General features: G+C 43.1%; 1 protein-coding gene and 1 long non-coding RNA gene across 5 annotated transcripts; both read right to left on the reverse strand.

Moving 5' to 3' along the window:
- Window positions 1-653: 653 nt before the first annotated feature.
- LOC142066515 (uncharacterized) lies at window positions 654-3,915 on the reverse strand. The gene is made up of 2 exons (XR_012663731.1): window positions 2,594-3,915; window positions 654-1,411 (listed from the first exon to the last, which is right to left on the reverse strand). It is a non-coding gene; the product is annotated as an uncharacterized LOC142066515 (long non-coding RNA).
- Window positions 3,916-4,391: 476 nt separating this feature from the next.
- Window positions 4,392-22,445, reverse strand: CEP104 (centrosomal protein 104). Of its 4 annotated transcripts, none has more exons than XM_075113977.1 (22): window positions 22,280-22,445; window positions 21,458-21,622; window positions 20,771-20,925; window positions 20,309-20,447; window positions 19,567-19,632; window positions 19,093-19,169; window positions 18,756-18,924; window positions 18,378-18,536; window positions 17,478-17,723; window positions 15,808-16,011; window positions 15,103-15,270; window positions 14,286-14,459; window positions 12,554-12,730; window positions 12,035-12,241; window positions 11,437-11,553; window positions 10,803-10,839; window positions 10,196-10,280; window positions 9,483-9,591; window positions 9,037-9,175; window positions 8,513-8,580; window positions 6,946-7,036; window positions 4,392-5,719 (listed from the first exon to the last, which is right to left on the reverse strand). In XM_075113977.1, the coding sequence occupies exons 2-22, from the start codon at window positions 21,470-21,472 to the stop codon at window positions 5,583-5,585; spliced, it is 2,739 nt and encodes a 912-aa protein (XP_074970078.1). In that variant the 5' UTR covers window positions 21,473-21,622; window positions 22,280-22,445; the 3' UTR covers window positions 4,392-5,582. The 4 variants fall into 4 exon arrangements, with proteins under 4 accessions (XP_074970078.1, XP_074970077.1, XP_074970074.1 ...); XM_075113976.1 differs by having other exon boundaries at window positions 20,771-20,944; window positions 22,280-22,437; XM_075113973.1 differs by having other exon boundaries at window positions 20,771-20,944; window positions 21,458-21,584; window positions 22,280-22,409.
- Window positions 22,446-22,493: the final 48 nt, after the last annotated feature.

Consider the following 22,493-nt stretch of genomic DNA (forward strand, 5'->3'; position numbering starts at 1 on the left):
CCCTTCAGATATTTATAGGTATTGATGAATATTGACGATCATCAATCCAACCCCCAACCAACACCCCCAGGCCTCCTAAACCATGTCCCCAAGTGCCATGTCTACATAGTTTTTGAATGCCCCCAGGGATGGTGACTCCCCCACCTCTCTGGGAGCCTCTTCCAAGGTCTGACCACTCCTGAGTAAAGAAATTTTTCCTAATATCCCACCTAAACCTTCCCTGGCGCAGCCTGAGGCTGTTTCCTCTCGTCCCATCACTGGTGACTTGGGAACAGAGACCAGCCCCCCCTCACTCCAGCCCCTCTCAGGCAGCTGCAGAGAGCGAGAAGGGCTCCCCTCAGCCTCCTCTTCTCCAGGCTAAACCCCCCCAGCTCGCTCAGCTGCTCCCCAGCACACTTGTGCTCCAGACCCAGTCTGATTTTTTTAAATCAAACATATATAACCACATACATATTCCTTTTCTGGGTTAAGTATAGGTGGCCCATCCACCTTGGAAAAGTCCAAAAATAATTGTCAAATTTGGAAAAAAGATGACGCATCATGATATTGGTCTATTGGGTCCCTGCTTACTCTCACCCTCCCTGACCAAGCTTTTGTCCGTCGATTGTTCCGATGGCTCCGCGGGACAGGCACGGTTACAGGGTAGACAGAAAGAAAGGAGAGATAATTTATTTACAAATTGCCCATTAACACATTCACAATCAAACATTAAGGTTTTACAACAGTTCTCATTTTGCTAGTAGACACACGTACCACATCCACAGAAGAAAACAAAGCTTGATTTGATAGTCAACAAGCTAACTTTTCCTGTCGGGAGCTAGAGAGCCCAAGTTCCTTTAATAACAGCCCCACCTCCCCTTCTAACAGCTTGGAAAGGCAGAGGCACTGTCCAAACTCGCTGAACACACTTATTAAATAAGGACAATACAAATAACTTACATGCTTGACATAAGCGAATTTCGCTCTTGAAACTATAGCAATAAAATCTCTAGGATTTAAATACCTTATCCAGTACCAGGGAACGGCACAATCTATATAAATTGCTCTCTTGGGGTAGTGGAACCGCAGGTGGTCACTCGAGATCGGATGGGTTCCTGGGTGCAGGGGCACTGGCTGCTCTCAAGTCGTCTATGCAGTTTAGATGGATGAAAACAGCTTGGCTGACGCTCGGGTACAGCGCAGAGAAAGAGGTCAGACAGAAAAAACCCTGTGAGATAGGGACAAGAGCCTGTTCTTTCTTTAATAACGATGTACCGTCATGGCTGGGTCGAGCTTTCCAGGCCCACAGTCTGGACAACTTTCCATTAGCCAGACCCGCGCCCGTGCAACGTTTTTGCTCTGGAGCATTTCGCTTGAGGCTTCATCGCGCAGGAACTTCACCGTGGTTTTCACAGCAATGTTTGCTTTGCCACTGCAGAAAACACAGGTTCATTCAGCGAAAGGAGGCAGCCCAGTGAAATCATCCTTTAAAAAGGAGACGTGGTACTACCATGCTCAAAGAAGGTCCTCTCACATCCTAAAAAGACTCCCATTTTCTCACTTCTGAGTTCTTTCCAATTCATTCCCTTGAGCAGTTAATATTATCTTCATGCTTCACTTTAGAAGCGCATTTTTTCAGTCTAAAGCTACCCAGCAATCTCAGTAAATGCTATGCACTCCAAAATACTTCACTGATTTCTTTAAAATGTTGCTAAAAAGCTATTCTGCATTTGAAAAAAAAAAAAAAAAAACACAACCACACCCTGAGACGCAATGGCGTGCCCAAGCCTACGCATCTGTCTTTTCAAAGCTGCCTGGGGAAAGGCTCTGTACTGCGCTTCTCTTGCGGATACCTAATCCCTGCTCCCTGGCGTGGGCTGGGAAGGCAAGTAAGGTGGGTGGTAGGACAGGGAGGAGGCAGCGATCTCCCACGCGACAACTTCTTGCAGTGAAAAAGTTGCAGAGAGTTATTGCACGGGCCCCTAAGGCACAATTACTGCGCTCTGTGATGGAGCAGAGACAAACAGCCCCTGCACTCGCTCCGGAGCCCCAGGAGCCGCATGGGGAGACAGGCAGCTCAAGCACAGAGCAGCAGGCAGGCGTCCTTGTACACCAGCATGAGAAGCAAGGGCCACTCAAGGGGAAAACACCTCCAAAGAGAAGGTCTGTAAAAGCATCTTACGTAGCTCCCAACTGTTCTGCTACTCAGCTTGGTCAGCACTGGGAAAGGTGACCCCCCTATAACTAATAGCGTTTGTGGGGTCTTGGTTTGGGGGTTTTTTGGTTGTTTTCGTTTGGTTGCTTGGTTTTTTTTAAATCAAGTCTTATTTTTTAAGTTCAGTTTGTTGTTTGTTTTTGTTGTTTTTTTTTTTTTAAATCATGTTTCAAACAGCTGTCCCATGATGCTACAAAATAGAAAGCGCACATCCTGCTACGTGCAGGATTTAACGGACTATTTTAATTACGCTTTGCTCGAGTGGGTTTAAGCCATGCTTGCAGAGCAGTGGGGAGCTGTATTTACCAACTCAACATGCATACTGCAGTGGCCAAGCCGGGATACGCGGAGGACCTCTGCAAAACGGTTTGTTTTTGGTTTTTTTCCCATTAAACTCACACAACGGAAAGCTCACAGTTTTACGTCCAAAAGGCAATATTCTCTGGGCAACAGCTCGTGAGCCTGCAGTCCATTGCACATGCTAATCTCTGAGCAAAATCAGTGGTTATTTTGCTTGCATAAGGAATCAGCTTCTCAAATAGGAACCTGTGTCACTAAAGTAGAAATAAAAATACATATATATTGCTTAACATGTCTATTCTTAATGTATGCATATTTATTAATATGTATTCCGAAGAGTTAAAGAAACAATTTATATAAATACTTTTAAAATACAAGCGTGCCGATCTACCTGTAAAATTCATAAGCTTATAGACAGGCTGCAGGCAACCTATAAAAAGTGCACATTACAAAATCGGTGCTGTATATACAGAACAACAAAGCAAATTCACCCCGTGGTAGCAAAAAACCCAACCCCCAAAACTTCTATTACCGTGATTGCTCACGCTTGTACCAGTGGGCACATCGACGTGGGACCAACTAACCGCAGAAAGCAATCGCCTAAGCATCGCAAGTAGGCGCGTTGGGATTGTTACCTTAGGTACGCGGCTTCATGCATTGTCTCTTAAGAGAATTTGTTCTCTCTGAAGCTGCTAAACAGCCACATGCTGTCATCTATGGATGTTAAGTTCAATCAATATTAACTAGAGAAACCCAGTGTTAGAGCTGGCCTTAGAAGCAAGCTGAGAGAAAGTACGCTAAAGCAGCGAAAAAAGTCTAAATTTATTACTTCAAGCTTTTCAGGGCCCCACTAAGATTTTTTTTCTGTTCTTTAAGGGGCCATTTCTTGGGGATATATTTCAGAATGAACTGTGAGGTTTTAAAGCCCAACTTTAATTTTTACAGTCGCTCCATCAATACACACTCCTATTATGTACCGAATGGGACTCTTGTGGTTCAGCTTAATCCTCTTGTCAGGTGGACTAATAAGGCACTTAGCGCGCAGCGAGAGAGGCAGCGCGGAGCAGCTATTTCATGTTACTTCCTACCTAAGGGCATGTCACACGGCAATATCCAGCCAGCCCTTTAGCTTTTTTATTTGGTACTAATTCTTGGTGTTGAGTAGTGCTTTGGGCACCGCTCTACTTCCTTTAAAATCCTAAACCTGAAATACATGTGAAGCCCGGGCTTCCACAGCAAAACCCACTTCTCACCACACGAGGCTTCTGTTACTCCTAGAGCCTTGGCGGACCCGAGGAAGAGCTGTTTACAGACACCAGCATGAGCAAGGAGGGCAAAGCTATCTGTCAAAATAATGCTTCTAAGAGTTTTAAAAATGAGTGGAAACATTTTGTAATGGCCTTGACCCAATTCCTTTCCTTGCAGGGTCAGCGAGAGGTTTCAGCTGACTTAGGAGGGGTTCACGGGTACCAGCCAGTTTCAGAAAAAATTACGGTTCCCATTCCTTATGAAGGAGCCAAGAGTTTTAGAGCCTAGCACAGATAGACTTGTAACCTTTCACAGTGGCTGCAAATTTGCCCCATTTTAGCTGACAAAATTCATCATAACAAGGACAGGGAAGAAAAAGGCAGCTGTTGTAAAGAGGTTAATAGTGTCTTTCTTACTATCAAAATACACTAGAGCCTGGCACAGTGGCTACAACAGTATGATTCTTTGATTTACCTCATCGTGCTCGAGGAACGGACACTGAAAAAGCTTTCCAGTTCCTGGCCCTAGTTGCAAGCATGCCTGAACTGAAGCAAATAAATCCACACTACAGGTTTTGCAGTGCAAGAACCAAACCCCATAACTTTCCTCAACTATGTTGCAATTTCTCCTTTTTTTTTTTTTTTCCTCCCTTTTCTTCTACCAAACATGTGAGGAAGAATTTTGCTTTATGGAACTGTTATTTTACCCATTCATGGGTTCAAGAGTTTATCCGTACAGGATCATACAGTCTTTCAGATAACCGAGATACACATTGCGTAGTCTGATGCGTATTTCCTTCTAACGTGCACGCATTTTTCAGTTCACCGTATGCCAGCAGCACATCACAGCAGATGAACGATGGTATAACCACGACACCAAAGGAACCTGTGCGACCGCAACAAGCCTGTTTTGCTCATTGTATATCCATATTTTCCGTGGTGTTTCCTCAAGTCTAATTATGAGGAATTCTCTGTAAACGCACCGTCGTGACCCATCAATACAGGCAGGCAGCCTGTCTCCCAGCCAACCACTACGCGCAGTTTCACTTGCGACCTATTTGCCTACCACAAGCGTCTGATGGCAAGACAAACAAAAATTATTGACGCTAATACTTTCAGCACGTTATAAAGTCAATTCTGGCAGAAAACTATTAGCAATATAATCTGCAGTTATCACATTGAAGTGGTCAGGTGGTGAAGTCAGCTAATACGGGTGTTACCTCCCAAGCCTTCAGAATATATAATCGCAAACAAGTGTCACACTTCGATCAAAAGAACACTTTTCAGCTCTGTCCTGAAAGTCAAGTACAATTTCTGCTTGGGAGGTTTCTTGCTCTTCCCCAGAAGAAAGCCAAAACACAAAGGACTGTGACTTTTGGAACTCAAGGAAATTCCTTGCTGGATCTCAAAACCAGGCTGTTAGAACCACAGCCCCAGGGCGCTCCACTAACCGGGTCACAGCCCCCATGCTGGCTGCGAGAGCAGCAGCACGGGGCGGCCACATTAGCTCCCTCTCACTGGGGAGATTTTGTAATATGAGGAAGCAGTCAAAGACCAATGCGCGGCGTTCCCCGTGCCACACAGGGAACATGCTGGGCTGGATCTGTCCCAGAACATGTGTGTATTTCTAACATGCGCATTTCTAGGAGAAAACCAGTGCTGCGCAGACAGCCAACACAGAAGTTATGTACCGCAGCTATCAGACTAGGCCAGTACCGCTCACGACCGACAAACAGCCCCATGTAGTCAAATGAAGATGATACAAGTTGCCCACAATTTCTAAATAACTATTAATAACTGTATGCCCGGTGATTAAGACAAAGGAAAAAATACTTGTCCTGTCATCGCTTTGAGTATGTTTTGCCAGTGCTTTTATTTGGGCCCCCTCTTGGGGTTGGGATCTTGCTTCCTATAGAGGGAGGTCGAGCTTTTGTTCCTGAAGGACCTGGTTTCCTTAAATACTGGCTGCCTGTTTTGCCTGTGAAGAGAAAACACAGATTGTTATTGCAAGCACAAATACTCCCGGTCTTGAACGTTATCTCCCATTTTGATTCTCAAGATGTATTAAGTCTGAACAACTGACACCAGCAACTAAAAGCTGGCGGGCATCCAGTCTGAGGTGCGCCTCATTCCAGGAGCAGCAGGACTGAGAGGTCAGCGTTCTTTACCTATCTCTAGGAAACTGCTCTGGAGCTTTAGCTGTACCCAGGCCGGATTTAAGTTCCTCCTATGTTTCCAAATTCTAAGCAGCGGCAAACTAACTAGCATTTTCGTTAGCAAGTAGAAACAGCAAAGCTGAAGACAGACAGACATGATTGTAAGTCCAGTTCAAGACTGGAAACTGTCGAGTTTAACCACATTCACTTATGATAGCTGAAAGAGACGATTCACCAGGAACTTCTAGGAGTGTGGAGTAGTCGTGAAACGCAGATATGAGCACAGCAAGTATCAGACGGAGGAGGTTACCCTAGCAATGACCGGAACATGAGCGGAATAAAAAGCTCTGAAAAAAGTCTGAAGGACGAGAGGCTTTGGATGGTACTGGCCAAAAGAGTTTTGGTGCTGCAGGCAGCGAGAACAGCTCGTTCGTTTAACTTCTGTGTTCAGGAAATCAAAGGATTTTGCACGTGTTTCATAAATAAAGATGACTGTTAAAAAAACCCCAAACCACCTGACATCAGCATCGATTTCTTTTTGTTGGTGAAGAAGCCGCACAATCATAAATTCTGCCTAGCTCCTGGGCCCAGACTGAAAAGGAAAAGCGGTACACAGCACTAACTATTCAGTTCGTCTCGTAATTAGATTAGCGTCCTCCGATTGGGCATTAAAAGCTAAATCAGGCTCCCAGTTCTCTGTGTCAGCATTCAGGAGCTTTCCAGAATGTTAACTGTTCGGTATCACAGCTGACTCTTCTATTCACAGTCATATTATGCAGAAAAAACACCCTGAACTGATCGAGTTATCAAATACGCCTGTTTCCCCAGTCAACTGAGCTGATGCCCTCGTTTTGAAATGACTGTTATTGAATGATTTTGAGAATTTGCTCCCTAAGTGCGCTGTAGCCTACCCCAGGACAAGAAATGTCAGTTCTGTTACAGGAATGCAAAGAGTGTGTTGAACAAGTAATTAAGAGCTGGCTTGCTCTCCAGGACTTTTCTTAAATAGTGGCAACATAATCATTATTATCATAAAATAATATCTTACCAGGCTGCACCAAGAGAGTTCTATTTATTGTGGATAACCTCCGGTGATTCATTTTACAGCCATCTTTGCCCATTAGGTGAGATTTCCAGGCCTAAAGTCAATTAAAAAGAAGTGATATTACAACACCAGCAAAATTAGCCAATCTTTTATCTATGTATGCACATACACTTTTTAAAACATGGGGAAAATGAGAGCTGTATACAGCCTTTATAGTAATAGCATTTTAATCTGCCCACTCGTAAAAGCAGGAGCACCTTATGACTTACTAAGTGAAACGGAAATTAATATAACAATTTTTTTAACACAACGTAAAAGGTACATCACAATAAAAAACCCCAGCCAGATCCTAGAAATTGAAAGCAAGTGACATTTGTTTTCTTCTTAAAATTTTCTTAATTATCAACTGAGTTCAAATCAGGAAAAAACAATGTACAAATAACGGAAAATATTTTCATCTACACGTATTTTAAACTGAAAAAGCGCAGGCATAACTACAAGGTTACGGTAACAGCGAAAGCATTCAGCAACCTGAAGGAGTAGGAGCTGCTATTACAAGAAGACATGACAGCCTCTTCAAACCAGAGGCTACGTGAAGTCTCTTACTTACAAGAATAATTTGGGCAGAAGCAAGGGGCGGGGGGGTGGAATCCAAACAGCGCATACATTTCTCAACAAACATTTGAGATTTGGTTACAATATTTTCTGAGCTCCTCAAGCTGGGCAAAGCAAAAGGATTTGGAAAAAACTTGGTTTTGCGAACAGAAGCACTGCTCAATGGCCCCACTGAGAGGAAGATGGCAGAGGTTACGTATCAGCCGCTGACATTTAACTGATCTAATGCTCAGCACAGAGCTGTCGGCTGCCTCCTGGATAGTCTTTCTCTGAAAATTAAATCATACACAAACTACTGATCATAATGTGGTGTTAGATGATTCATATAAAAGACAAACAGTTATGTTAAGCATTCTCTGAGCAAATTGCTTTTCAGAAAATACCAATTTATGTCTTCAAATGCTGAAAGCACATTTTAGAGCTGGCACGTCAGAGATTTCATAGCATTAGGCAGTTACAGGGACCAGCCTGGAGACATTAGAGACGCCACCTCAACTTTCTTGACAATTGTAGCAGTTCTTGTTTACTTCCTCCATGGCAATTTTTTCTTACACCCAAATCAACAGCATCTTAATCCTGGATGCCCTGTTGGATGTGCTCAGTCTTGCTGCAGTATTTTAAGCTGCATAATTCCACTCGGAACCCTAGGGCTGACAAGCAAACTCGCAGAAGCTGGCAGTAGTCGAGCATTTAGAAAGCTGTAAGGTGCATAACTGCCTGTGCAGGAGGAGAAAGACCAACACCGAAGCGCCTGTAGCCCTGTGGCTCCTATATACACCTTTAAGGTTAGAAGACCCGGGTTCACATATGGTCCCCAGAACGTGAGGCAGCCATTACAGATCCCAGCAATAATCCAGGCAAGTTCTTAAGTTGTGGGGTATAAGCCGGTGTTGGAAGAGGACACAAATTCAGTCCCAGTGACATCCCATCAGACCAATCTGGAAGACAGCCTTACCTCCTCTCCAGGGGAAAAGTTGTCATGGCACAGCGGACAATGGTTTGCCACATTTTCTGGTTTGGCAGCTGAAATGGTTAGAAACATAATGTAAGAATTGCAAAGACAGGCTCATTTCAAATACAAGAGGAGAACTTGCACAACAATGAGCATAAAACTACCCCACGGCTAAACCAGCTCCTACCCTATTATCATTAACTGCTTTCAAAGAAGTCCCGTGTTTAATCATCTATATCGAAACAAGATCAAAAAGAATGATAGGGCTTAATCCACAAGGATGTGGTAGAGGCTTTCTGTTCTCCTCACTCCTCCTACCCACATACCTTCGTAGAAGAAAAGCATTTCAAGCATCGGGAAGCTCAGGCATTTATTCCAAAAGCATTCCCTCCTGAGGATTTACTCAGATTCCTAAGCCCACAGTGCAGTACCTAAACAGAAATGGTCTAAAGTGCCAAAGAGGCACAGTATTTGAAAGTGACCATCCTGACCTTTGAAGTTCCACCTACCCCTTTGAAACTACTCACGATTGCAAGTCTTGCTCTTAATATGTTTGGGCAACTCGTCTTTTGGAAGGGCCTCACTGCATCGTTGGCATTTCCCAAAGCTGTCCTTTTTATCACAGTCCATCAACAAGTGCTCTGTCAGGCTTGCTATTTCCACCACCTGCAGCAAAGCAAGAGGCACCCAAGAAGATTTGTACTGTAATGAGCAAATAAAGATGGTATTTAAAAAACTGCTTATGTGATTTTTGGAAGTTAAATCTCACTTTCCAAAACGACAAAGGGAAAATGAAATTTTAGCCCGGTTATTCAAACGGTTTATAATGCTGCTCTTTTCAAAAAGCATTACCCAAGATCACACAGTTGTGTTCAGAATTCATCTACCTTAGCATTAAATATCTTCTAGCACCTTAAAACCAGAATAACAACAGTCAATGTCTTGTGGTAGCTCTAGAAAGTCTATGCCTAACCTGTTTGCAATGCTCACATCTGGTTAACATAGGGCAGTGTTTCCAGTAATGGAGATCCAATCCTTCCTCTGTGAAGGATTCGTCCCTTTCACCACAAAAAATACATAAGCTAGGAAAAAAAAACCCAAACAAACATTAGTAACATCACAGAGTGAAATGGATGAGCTCTGTTTCTTCTGTTAGAAACTATTCTGAAAAACAGCTAACATCTTGCTGCACCTTATTCCCCCTATACAGCGCTGACCTTCGGACAGGGCGTGAACAGGTACTATTATACAATCTATGGTAAATACACCTGTAAAGCATTTGTTCATACAGAAAGACAGAATTCCACAAGAGCACTGAGAACAGCTCACTGGAAGTGGCTTTCATGGCTCCAGAACTTTCAGGTGCTTTCTCTATCACCTCTCCTACAATACACCTGAAAACTGCAATACATCTTTGCTTATTTTATACTGGCAGCTGAACATTAAACTGTGGCAATTTCTTATCCCACAAGCAATTACTCAGAAAACAAGTTCAAGGTCACACTATCCAAGAATTTTAAAAAATCAGTCTCTAGGATTGCCTGGCAATAATTCCAAATCTGTTAGAAGATATTTTCTTTTTCATTGTTTAAATGCTGAAGGTATTAGCTTTGATCTCCTGGAAAAATGTTAACTTTATTAGTTTATACTAAGTGCTTAAGGTGATTAGAAGCTGCTCAAACTTACTTATCCAAGTAATTTGCAACAGAGGAATGATCACCCGGAATCTCTGCTGCTGCTGCAGGCTGTGGGCTTTCGTTTACCTTGTAACCTGTTATAAGAGAACTATTAAAACCAAGGTCGCATTTTAATTAGTTCTTGTGCAGGCCTAGAAACACTACTTCTCTGGATCTCAACAGCAAAAACCCTAAGAGCGCACACCCTTGCCACACTGGTAACAAGCACTGAAAGACAACATACCTGCAGGCAGCTGGGAAACTATTGCTTTAGTGATCTACAATGGTAAAACATTTTAGTGATTATTTTTACATGTAGGAGATGATCTGCCTCAGGTTGGGGAGAAATCTGAAGTGGTTTCAAACCAAGATGTACTCGATTCTTATTAGAAATTAACTGGTTATCTGATCGTAAATTTTCTTCTGTGTATATAACAGTTACCTCTGTAATGGTTACCTGTAATGGTTACCTCTACGGTAGATTGAGACCCAGCCAGCCTGAAGCACTCTGGCATGTCTTTAACTGAGATAATTCAATAATCCATTAAGCATGTACAGTGTTTCAAAGACACCTTGAAGTATGTCAATATTTCTTAATATCATTTGAAACTACCTACCTTGATATTTTGGCTTCTGAAAATCAGATTCTTTCTCCTATTGAACAAAGAAATTTAAGTCAGAAATTTTCTTCAGGACAGTGATGCTTGCCAGGGAGAAAGGGAACAAATGACATCCTGATTTTATTCTGCAACAGGAAACTTAGAGGCACAAATGTTGTAATCCATTGGCTCTGCTTCTACAGCAAATCTCTCGGGTATTGAGGCACACTCTTCTGAGGATGGCCAACAGTCCTGGCACTGGGGCAGCTGACTACCTTCCTAAGGCTGGGAAATAAAACTCCATGGAAGCGCAGTACAGCATGCTTCTGGAGGGCCTTGACACCCTCAGTGCAATTCCTATACTCTAGGTGACACAGAAACACTTAGACTTGTAGAAACATTCAAATTTACCATATGATACACAAAACTGTTATAAAAAAAGAATCAAAATTTTATACTATGTTAGGAAAAATAACCCCCCAAATTTTAAGCTGGACCGCTGAGAATGAACGTAAGTAGTGTATGTCATGGAGTCCTCTTTTTTTTTCTTTCTTTTTTTTTTAGTTAATGAGACAATAGTAATGTTAATTATCTAAGCCTGTGATACCTGAGGAAAAGAAGGATTAAAAAGATCAAAACCAAAACACCCAACCTTTCCAGCTTGAACTTCTGCTTGTATCTCCTTTAGAGCTGCCAGCTGCCCTTGCAGAACTTTTATTTCTTCCTTCTTCTGTTTCTCTGCTTCTTCTCTTGCCACCCTTCTCTGTGCCTGTCAGGAAACAGCCTTTCAATTACAAAAGCTTCGGAACCATTTGTCATACAGAAGAGACTGCAAAACACATCAGCATAGCACAGATGGTCAACACGGTACAAGCATCCTGCTCGGCCAAACGATTGGTCTGCAAGACCTCCCTCCCCACAGCTCTTCTGTACTAACCTGAAAGAAACACACAGCAATTCCTCTGTGCTTATTCTTTCCAAAGCCTCCCAGCACAAAACAGTGGATGTGTATTTTCCAAAAGGATCGCTTATGATTTCAGAAGTACCATCTCTGTATCCTTTGTAGGCTTTATTTGCAAGAGTGGGTATGTAACTGGACACCAGCTACGCTAAGTAACGTTAACAACACGCCTCAAGATGCTCTGCTACGTGTGCCATTCAACGTCTAATACAGCTAGGAAATCAGTATATCGCTCAGTTGAATGCAATGTTTAGAGCAGCTACATATACTCTGCAATCTTACTACGTACCCTAATTTCAGCTTCAGAAAGTTTGCCATCTATTTTAGTAAATCCATCGAAGAGTGTTTTATAGAGAACAGTCTTGCGAATGCTCGCGTCATCTGGAGGAAGATACTCCAGTATAGCAGCCTTGTGCTTCCTGTACATATCAAAGATAATCCGCAACGCTACATCACGAACTTCATAAACTCTGTGTTCCAAAGCTCCTGTTGCAAACTGAAAAGAAAAAAAAAATGCCTCTCTTTTTCCACATGTTTTTAAGGACTTGTTTATTCATCTAAGACAACGATTTCACTGCAGTGAGAGAAATCTTCATACGGACAGGTTTTTTCCCCAAACGCTTTTTGACCCAGTGATCATTTTTTTCTGTATTGGCATCTTGCTTCCTCACAAGGGTGCGCATTTTCACCTCCAAGAGGCTCATAAATTCTCTTTAGTAATTCAGCAAGCACTCCAAAACAGACAGACAAGCCCTAATAAAATAGCAACAGAAAAAAAGCTTCATGTGCTGTAAACTCAGGCTCTTACCTTCATGACGTTGCTGATGGTAAACCCAGAGTTTTCAGTCCCCATGTTTTTCAAGAGGCATTCCACTAATTCCACTTGACTCATTGCCAGATGTGTTGGGGAGTTCGGTTTTAACGGTTGAACCAAATGAACAGGAACAATCTGAAGAGGTTTAACTTCACTACACAGTGCCATTTCCTATAAACATACAGAGAGTCAGTGTGCATGCAGGAATGCTAAACGAGGACAGGAACTGTCTTGGCAAAGCAGTGTTGTTCTAAGTTACTTATAACAAGTTATGTAAAACGGAAGAAGCTTCCATAAGCAGTAGCTGCTTATTTGTTACTTTAGCAGCCAGAATTTGCTTGCAAAGGCTTCAAAGAGATTACACGGAGGTTTGGTCTTGCTTTTGGCATCAGAGAGAAAGGCGCTGAGAAATCCATAAAATCTTAGATGTGCTCAGATGAGTTCTAGAACTGGACTAAGAAAAACTTCAAGAAGTCCATCTCACACTGAACCCTCTGAGGAGGAGGTGGATGAGAAGTGTCACGAAGGACACAAAGCCTTGACGTTGCATCAAGATGAATGTCAAGATGGCCTCAGAAGACATATGCCATCTTATAGTTTCTCATTCCATTTTGCAAAAGAACCTTAAGGGATTTTTGCTAAGTTCTGCTGTTGTTCAAAGTTCAACATGCATTTCTTTGCTGGAAGCAGAATGTTTAACAACCCGAGCGCCTCTCGCCCCAGCTCCTGTCGGCTGGCAGACACTCAAGCCGATGATGCTGTCCTGCAGTCCCTCCTCCTGAGGGCCACACGCAGTTGTTACTGCGTTGGCTGGTCTGCTCTGGACAATCCGGTTTCTAGAAATATGCGCCACCTTCCCCAGAGAACTGCTTATTCAGGCAGCGTATCACCTCTTAGCAGTGATATAAAAGACACATTTTCCCCCTCTCCAGGCACGTCCTGACTAGAAAGATACATTTGTAACCATTGTCTCATTTCCTTTCGCATTCAGTGGCAAAATCTATTATAAACAAGCCAAGCCATAGTAATAAAGGAACCCGTCTCCCTGGGGTGCCAGGGCCACACCAGGCCACTTCACCCAGTAATGCTGTTAAATTTAAGTTACGTCTCCAGCAGAAGAAAGCTCTTCTCCCTGCTCTGCCTTGTGGGCAAGGCTAAGGAACCCAGAGCAAGAGACTCACCCTGCTTCACTCCCTGGGTTGAATTCACGCCTTTTCACACAGAACTACTGTTCGTTCTTCTAAATTCTACTGGATTACTGCCTGTAATCCTCTTGCAGCTATTGACAGCTGCTTTGCTAACCCTGAGCAAGGAACAGACTGTGTCTTTTAAAATGGGCATCTCTTTCATGCTTTTGCTAAGTCAACTTTCAAAAGTTGACTGTCAAGAATGCAATCAAACTGCGGCACAGACCTAGGAGTACGTTGTACCTGCTTGCTCTCATCTTAGTTGCAAGTGACCTACGGAGAAGAACAGAATTACACCCTTCTTGCACCTGCAGCAGCGCTGTCTCCCTGCACTGTCCCCCACAACAAAGGTGACAACACACAGCTAGAAAAAACGCTGCAAAGCTACTGAGTTGGTGCTACCACTTTGCCTTCCATTAAAGGTTAAACCTTTACAGCAGCTCTGGCCTTGAAGTCAAGTCTGATTTGATGCTATCCACCTGTGAACTCTGTGACACTCTTAATGCAAATCAAACCATAATTTGAAGACAAACACCTACCTGAATAAAGTTAGAAGCCACAAGACGAAGACGGGATGAAGAGTCTCCTGTTCTAGAAAGCAAGTTTGGAAGCGTTTTTTCCACACAATGAGAAGTTTCTAGTTTTCCTAGTTTATGTTTCGGTATATATTGGGTAATGATAATTTTTAAAAGTTTCAGGGAAGCTTGAAAAACCTAAGTTAAAAAGAAAAAGGAAACACTGAACAAAAATTCCACACATCCCTGTTTTCAGACAATATTGTAACATCTCCGTGGCTCTAAAGAGCAGCAACAGGAATCTAGAATTACAGCAACGCTTTTAATGGAAGCTACTTCAGATACCTCTCTTCCATAACACATGTTGCTGGGGCTTAGGTGAAAGGCTGTTTTATAAAGAGTAACACAGCTCTTGATTTTTCTTTTCTTCACGTTTAAGGCTTATTTGAAGCTTAAGTCGTCTTAGGCTATCTGTAGCCTCTCAAGTTGGAAACTAAGACTTCTGTATTTCAAATTTTAAAAACAAACAAACAAAAAAAAACCCCAACCAAGCCAAACCCCCCCCAAAAGGCTCCACCACACCACACATCTACCGCATCAGCGGTTGTTTCTCCAGTGTTTTCCACGCTGCTGAATGCTACACAGTGCCCAGTCCTTCATCCTAAGCAAGAGCTGACATTTCACTTGGTTTTGGTTTGGGTTTAGTTTTTTTTTACTTACTCAAAAGTAGTTTTACAAACTATTTGTTTACATTATTTAAAGTGAGTTAACCACATGGTTCTACAATTTTCGCTGTTAGTTCTTCACTGGAGTGTTTCTTCTCGAACATATTACAACTTACTGAAGGCACTATGTCTTTGACGGCTCTCCTTACAAGAAAAATGGCAGCCCTCAGCATGTTCTTTAAATCATCCTTTGGGGTGTTTACTGACATTTCCATCAGCTTCTTATACACAGCCAGTAGCGCATCTTCTCGATACGACCAAGTTTTGGAATATGCTCCTGAAACCTGAACACAAAACAAGTTTCTCTCTTAAAAGGTCAATACTGAGATTTCAATATTTGTTCAACGTTTATATACAGAAACAGCCTCAAAAGAGCATACAAATTTAAGCATGAAATCAATCAATCCCCAGGTGTTTCCTATAGGAACCTGGCTTTTATTAAAAGCACACATTTTTGAAAAACAATGAGCAAAATGGATTAACAGGTCAGGCTCATGCAACCAGCTGAGGCACAGGAATGGCTTGTCTCCCTACAAAAGGCAGTGGCAAGTTATGGGTATTCTGGTAGGGTTGCACCCTAAAGCAGTCTACCGGAGACAATCTGCTTAATAGCTCTTTAAGTAATAAAACATAAAAGCTACAGCATCATATAAACGCTGAAAACAGGCACCCATATGCCCAAGGTCAAATTTTAACCTCAGATTTTCAAGTAACAGCTCCGAACACGTAAAAATCATATCAGTAGGTCTTTGCTGACCAACCGTATATCAAATCAACTCAAAGATCACAGTAATCTAGGTGTTTATTTTGTTGTTCTTTACCAAAGCTTCTCCAAAAACTTCAATAGCAGGGCTGGCCTCCCTCAGAGCCTTCTCAGTTAATGGTTCTGGCTCCCCAGTAATGCCACTTCTGGGAGTATCAGTGATATCCTCTTCTGTCATCCCCGGCTCAAGGTACGCAATTCCTTCATCAGACTGTTTACAGATGGCTGGAAGAGGTCTCTCATCATAAGGTAAAAATTCAACCTAATGGAGAAGATAACATTTGCAATTCTAGAAATGACTTAAATACAAAGTTGTTTCATCACTAAATGATTCACCTCAATGAATTTTTTTCTGTGTCAAAGCAGTATCACATGACAATTAAGCACAGATGTTTAGGTTCCCATAATAACATCATGAAGAAATGGAATCAGTGCTTGTGAATGAAACTTTTCTTGACCATAGAGTACAATAAAACACCCACAAAATGCCTTCTGTGGAAGCGAACCCATCTACAGAAGAAATCACCTGTTGACAGGAAACCATCAAGTTATGAAGCTTTATTTGTTAAATTATTTTACGTCAATGTCCTGTTAAGAGAGAATACTACTGCTACTAGAGTCAATGCATGTCTTCCTTCGCTTTGCCAAAAGCTGGAGCAGCAAAACCTAAAGATCAAGATAAGCAGACACTAAGATTTTTTTCCTCTCTTTAGATGTGACACCAAGACTCTTACTCCACAACCACCTTCCAACAAATTCCCTTGCTGCTGTAGATTGATCCAACATGATCTCTAAGATTTATTAAGCCATTAATGGAGAATTCAGTTTCCACTGTATTGGCCGCGTGACCCCTGATTAGTCATGCAGTGTCTATTTGCTTCCATCCATTTATCTGCAAACTGGATATAACCCCCTTTTGCCTCAATCTCGACGAACATTTGTAAAACCTTCCAAAGAAAATTCAGGAAAGAGAAAGACCAACGCCCATTATTGGAGGGGCACTGCTCAGTAATACAGTGGATTTCAGACACTATATAAGCCTTCTCTGCATCCTGCCTCACCAGGGCACCCACCTCGGTCAGCAGTGGGCCCAGTTTCCCCATTCTTTCTTTTATTAATGATGTATTTGAAGAAGCCCTTCTTGTTATCCTTGACACCCCTTGCCAGGTTTAGTTCCAAGTGGGCGTTGGTCTTCCTCACTGCATCTCTGCATACCCTGACAACGTTCCTATATTCCTCCCGAGTGGCCAGTCCCTTTTTCCACACACTGTAAACCTCCTTCTTCCATTTGAGTTTTTCTAGAAGCTCTTTGCTCATCCATGTGGGTCTCCTGGCTCCTCTGTTTGTCTTCTTCCTCACGGGGATGCACTGATCTTGAGCTTGGAGGAAGTGGTACTTGAATACTGACCAGCTCTCTTGGATCTCCCTGCTTTCTAATCCTAACCCACAGGATTCCTCCTAGCAGGTCTTTGAGGAGGCCAAAGTTGGCTCTCCTGAAGCCCAGGGTTGCAATCCTACTTCTTGTCCTGCTTCTACCACGCAGGATCCTGTCACCATCTCACGGTGACTGCAGCCAAGGCTACGCCCAACCCTCACACCCTCAGCTAGGCCGTCTTTGTTAGCATAAGGTCCAGCAGCACACCTCACCTTTTTGGCCGGTTTTGGCAGGTTGCATAGCAGATCATTTGCTGTGCTAGATTTCTGCAGTAACAGAGGTACACTACTCACATTTTCTTTGGAAAACGCTTCCCTGGAGGTTGTGGGGTGAGTTAGAGGAGGAGGAGGGGAGTGATTGGGAACAACGGGCTCAGAAGTGGGATCTGCTGACTTCTCTTCCAGCAAAGGCTCTGCTTTCCATGACCCTCCTTTTTCTGGTTCTGTGTGCTCACAAGGAGGTGAATTTGTAGCTTTTGTGTGCTGAGGATTGTCAGTATAAATCGTAGGCTCCAAAGGCAAGTCGGCTGGTTTTCGAATCTGAGAAAGAGAAGATTTTGTAAAGCAAGGCTAACAATGTACTAAAATCAGAGTTAATACAGTTCCAACTCTGACAGTCAACAAGATTCTGCTGCTTTCAAGTGAATATCAGACCTCACTCACAGATGTGTAATCATTTCCACTGGATGCAGCTTTATGAAACAATTGGAACATAATTCTGTGTGGGTGCATGTGTGGAGAGGTTACAAAGCTTCCTGTTCTGACAATACAAAAACCATATTTTATCACATTAATTCTGTATGGGTAGCCCTGATGCCAGCATAAGCCTGTTGTACCCCTTCAAAACACGAGAAAGTACCTTATGAATCTATATCTATAATCTATATCTATATATAATCTATATAGCCCTGAAATCATACAAAACATTCAGGATTCTAATGTAATTTGCTTGAGACCATAACAGTTTAGTGTAACGTAATTTATGGAGAGCTAAGCATGTTCATAAAACGCCACACGCAAACCTCTGGTTAGGGAAATCCACAATCCAAATATAAAACTTAAAGTCCGTATGTAATTGTCATAAAATACCTGTGCAACAACCCCTACTCCCTGAATTTATGTTGGCCGCTCTGCCATTTCTATTTACAACACCCACATGATAACGGCTCCTGAATTAGGAATAACAGAACCCACCACGAGCTCTGCGTCCAGAAGGTCATGGAGCTCCAGTTGCTGATACACCTTCACGCGGTATGCTTCCATTTGCTGTTTCTTCTTTTTAGCAAGATCATAATCCTCTTTCTCTACGGCATAGCGCTTCTCTACCTCATACCGGCCAAGTCGTTCCCCTACCTAGAAGACGGTATAACAAGCTAGCTTGGAATCATGTTTCTGGACATATGTATGTATTTCAGTATTTCCAGCCAAGTTATTAAATCAAGCTATCTGATTTTAAAATTACTATTTTGAAAATATAATCGAAGTCATCACAATTCCACATAAATTCTAGGGTCCTTGGCAGACCACTGGAACGCTGTTTGACTTCAGAGATAAACAGTCTTTCAACAATACCTTTTGCAAGTCTGCGATAGCTTGTTTGAGTTTCTTGGCATAATCATAGCGTTCGCGATGGACAGCTTCGCGTTTCTTCTCATCCAGTCTACGTATTATCTGAGCAACTTCTGGATCCTGGTACATGTCAAAAGCCAAATCATCCAGAGGTGAAATGGAGTCAGGCTTCCTGAAGTTAAAAAATGAACAAAATAAACTTCTAGCTAATCCAAAATAGACCAGGCTAAGCATACGTCGTCTTTTTTCACTAGCAGGGAACTAACAAAATATAGAGGCCGAGAACTACTTTAGACTGAGCAGATGTTTTGCCAGGGTATACGCAAAAGAACAGCCTTACCCGAGGTAAGTTCCGTCTAAGGCAGGATCATCTGATTTAATTCCTAAGTAGTGGTCTATCAGCTTCTCTCTGGAAGGCTTTGTAGGGGAAGAAAAAGAAAGTCTTAATGAGCATTCATCAACATCGAGCGTGCGTTCAGGACAGAAATTCTGACTCGCCACAATCAACGCAAGCCACACGACTTACAATACTTATGTTTCGGGGCATATTGTAACAAGAGAATTTGGAGAGGCTGAAAATGCAAATGTTCCAACTGGTTATGTTTTATTTTTTGTGTCCACAAACTATGCTCATTTTTGAGAGCCTTCTTGCTTCAATATAACAAATTTTTTTTTTGTTAAAAAAAAAAATCAATACACGGCAGCTCTGCTGCAGCACAAAACTCGCAGAAGGAAGGTGCATTCCATTACCCCAAGAACCCTGTAACTGAACAAGCACAGCAACAGTAAAAAGAGAGGGACACTTTGCACTTACAGTATTATTGCTGTCATTACTGTAGTCTGCTGGATCTCCAATAACGTTTATAGCTACTAGGGCAACCTGGGATGGATTTAAAGAAAATGTAAATGCATAAGGGCGTGACTTTTTCCACATCTTATGAAAACTGAAACAAAAAAAAAGGAACGGAAACTATTAAAAAAAGTAAAAAGGACCTATGGTGTCCAGGGTGGCATGGAAGCAAAGAAAGGCACTAAGTGCTAAATGTACTTCATGCTTTATTAAAAATTTATTACCAAATCTACAGACCACATGGCACAGCGATCAGCTGTTCCCTTTCCTGGTCTGGGATGGAAGTGAAAAGAGTCACTGCAGAACTGAGGCAGGTATTTGCTTTTTCTGTATCAGGATGGCTGTACACCACCTCCACTTAATGCCACATCAGATCCTACAGCAACTGCAAGGCTGTTCTCAGAGGAAGTACTTTGTCTTCAGCATAGAGCCTGCTGCGCAGTCTAAAACTCAGAACGAAAGCCCGTAATGGAATATGCACTAGACTCGTTTGTTCTGGGTAAGTTGCATGCACCTGGTCGTGACTCCAAGCCACTTACAACCTCTTGTTTGCATTTTTCTGTTTTAAAAGAAACTGAAAAGAAACCCAGGAGCTTTCAACCAACATTTTTAGCTCCTACAAATCAAGGGAGCATACTTCCATGCCTGTTCTGTGCTACTGAAACTTCCTCTAGCTTACCAGGTAAGGACTCTTAACTCAACTTACCTGGCCATATAAGTTGTATTTATTGACATAATTTTTATGGAAAATCAGTTTCAGGTACTGGCCAACCGCATCCATATACACAGATTTTAACTCTCGTGCTTTGAAATCAGTCTTTTCATTGTCCGAGAGAGGGACGTAGCTGAGAAGGAAAACGTAATGAGTGAGCAGGGGAAACGTACAAATTTTTATTTGTACTTTTGCTCCCCAGGTTAGCACTTTGATAAGGTTTAAAACTCCCTCATAACGGAAACAATGTGTGCTGTCATCTGACAAGAGTGTTCATCTGCAGCACGCCTCTTACACCTACGTCTTCAGCTTTGTTACAGATCTGGGCAAGTACAGAAGCTCTTTACCCCTTGCAGCACAGCATATCAATGTTGCAGGAAAAACACAATGACTGTTATTTCCTCCTGAGGTGTTTCTGATTAAAGTAATAAAATCATTTAGAGCTTTTTGACTCACCCCAGTCTGCGAAACCTCTCTGACTGATAAGGAGCAAAGTATTCAGGCAAGCTTTCACTGATGTAGAACTCTATTTTGCTTGAAATCATGTACTGGTGAGCAAGCAACTGCAGTTTTCGTATTCGACATCTCTCCACCAACTGCAGAACAATTTCCTGTGGATACTGACAGTGTCTGAAAACATACACAATTTCTGAATCATCTTTTTAAAGATGACTTCACTTCCAACTTGAGTAACATTTAATTATGAAACTCTTCAAAGTTTATATAGTTTAATTCAACATTACAAATACTGTAAAAAGAAACCAAAAAATAGAGTAGAAACACCCTTCTCGTCGCTTTACTGCATGCACTTTACCCCCCCACATCTAGAGATGTGTTGAGAAGACTGGATTTTTAATACTAAGCCAAAGCAGCTGCAAACTCCAAGACAACTCACACGAACAAAAATAGTTCCTTTTTTCCCTTTTAAAGGACTTTATTTAAACGCAATACAATGCGTTTGAGCTGTTAACCAAGGCGCTTTTTTCCCCAGGATAAGGATTCCATGGGACTAGAGTGACGTTTTTGTTTTTGTAATCAGTTTGGTCTGGGATGCTGTAAACTACTCTGGCCATGCATGGTACATCTCCCACTTATTTTAAACTCAGTGCTTCGGAATATGCACGCTCCTCCCACTCGCCGTACCTGGGTGATCGCCATCCATTCACTGTTGGTGCATGAACCATCAGCTCTTTTGCACTGAAGCCATCTTCGTGTCCTGATGAACTAACAACTATAAAACCGATCTTGTGCGGCATCCTGCAGAAGTGAGCTAGTCAAAGCAACGATGTTTCAAGTTTAAGATAATCCCTGGAAGGACAATAAAAGAGCACTAAAACACTACACTCAGATAATTAAATCCTGTGGTCCATCAAGTCAGTAGATGATGACTACAAATCTAAATTTTCTTTACTTAATTATTGGCACCAGAAACCACAGAACATTCTTATGCTGTTTTATTAATACCAAAATGAGGGTTTAGCTAACTTGTATAGCAGTTTGGCAATAAACTCCATTAAATCTGCTAATCCAAGTCGGAGCTTGAAACTATTTGAGTTCCAAAACACGAAGAGGAGCAACCCGTACCGTCCTCTGCGTGCTTGAGCCGAAGGCAAAACCCCCAAACAATCACGACTAGGGTGAACTGAGCCAAAAGCTAGCTAGCCCCCTTCCACAGCCACGCACGCACCTCGGCTGCGGGCAGGGACCGCAACGGCGGGCGGGACGAGCGCCAAAGACCACCGCTCCCCCCCACCCCCTGCCCTAGCGATATTATGGTATGAATTTTGGCCCCACTTCCTCCTCCTCCTCCTCCTCCTCCTCCTCCTCCTCCTCCTCCTCCTCCTCCTCCTCCTCCTCCTCCTCCTCCTCGTCCCCCCCCCCACCCCCACAGCCCCGGCCGCTTCGCCACAGGAGGCGGCAGCAGGCCGCGGCGGCGCCCCGCAGGCCCCGGAGTAGTCACGGTACCGGCTCGGCGGGACGGCCGGGCAGCAGAGCAAGCCGCCCGACCCCGCGGAGGCGGCGGGGGCAGCCGGCCCGGCCGGAGGGGAGCGGAAGGGGCAGCGGCCGAGCCGAGCCGAGCCGAGCCGGGCCGGGCCGGGCCGGGCCGGGCCCCACTTGCCTCTGCGCGGCCCCGCGACCGGGTCTCATGGCAACGCCGCGGCCGCCGCCGCGCATGCGC

The sequence above is a fragment of the Phalacrocorax aristotelis genome, chromosome 19 (assembly GCF_949628215.1).
Source record: "Phalacrocorax aristotelis chromosome 19, bGulAri2.1, whole genome shotgun sequence".
NCBI classification, from domain to species: domain Eukaryota; kingdom Metazoa; phylum Chordata; class Aves; order Suliformes; family Phalacrocoracidae; genus Phalacrocorax; species Phalacrocorax aristotelis.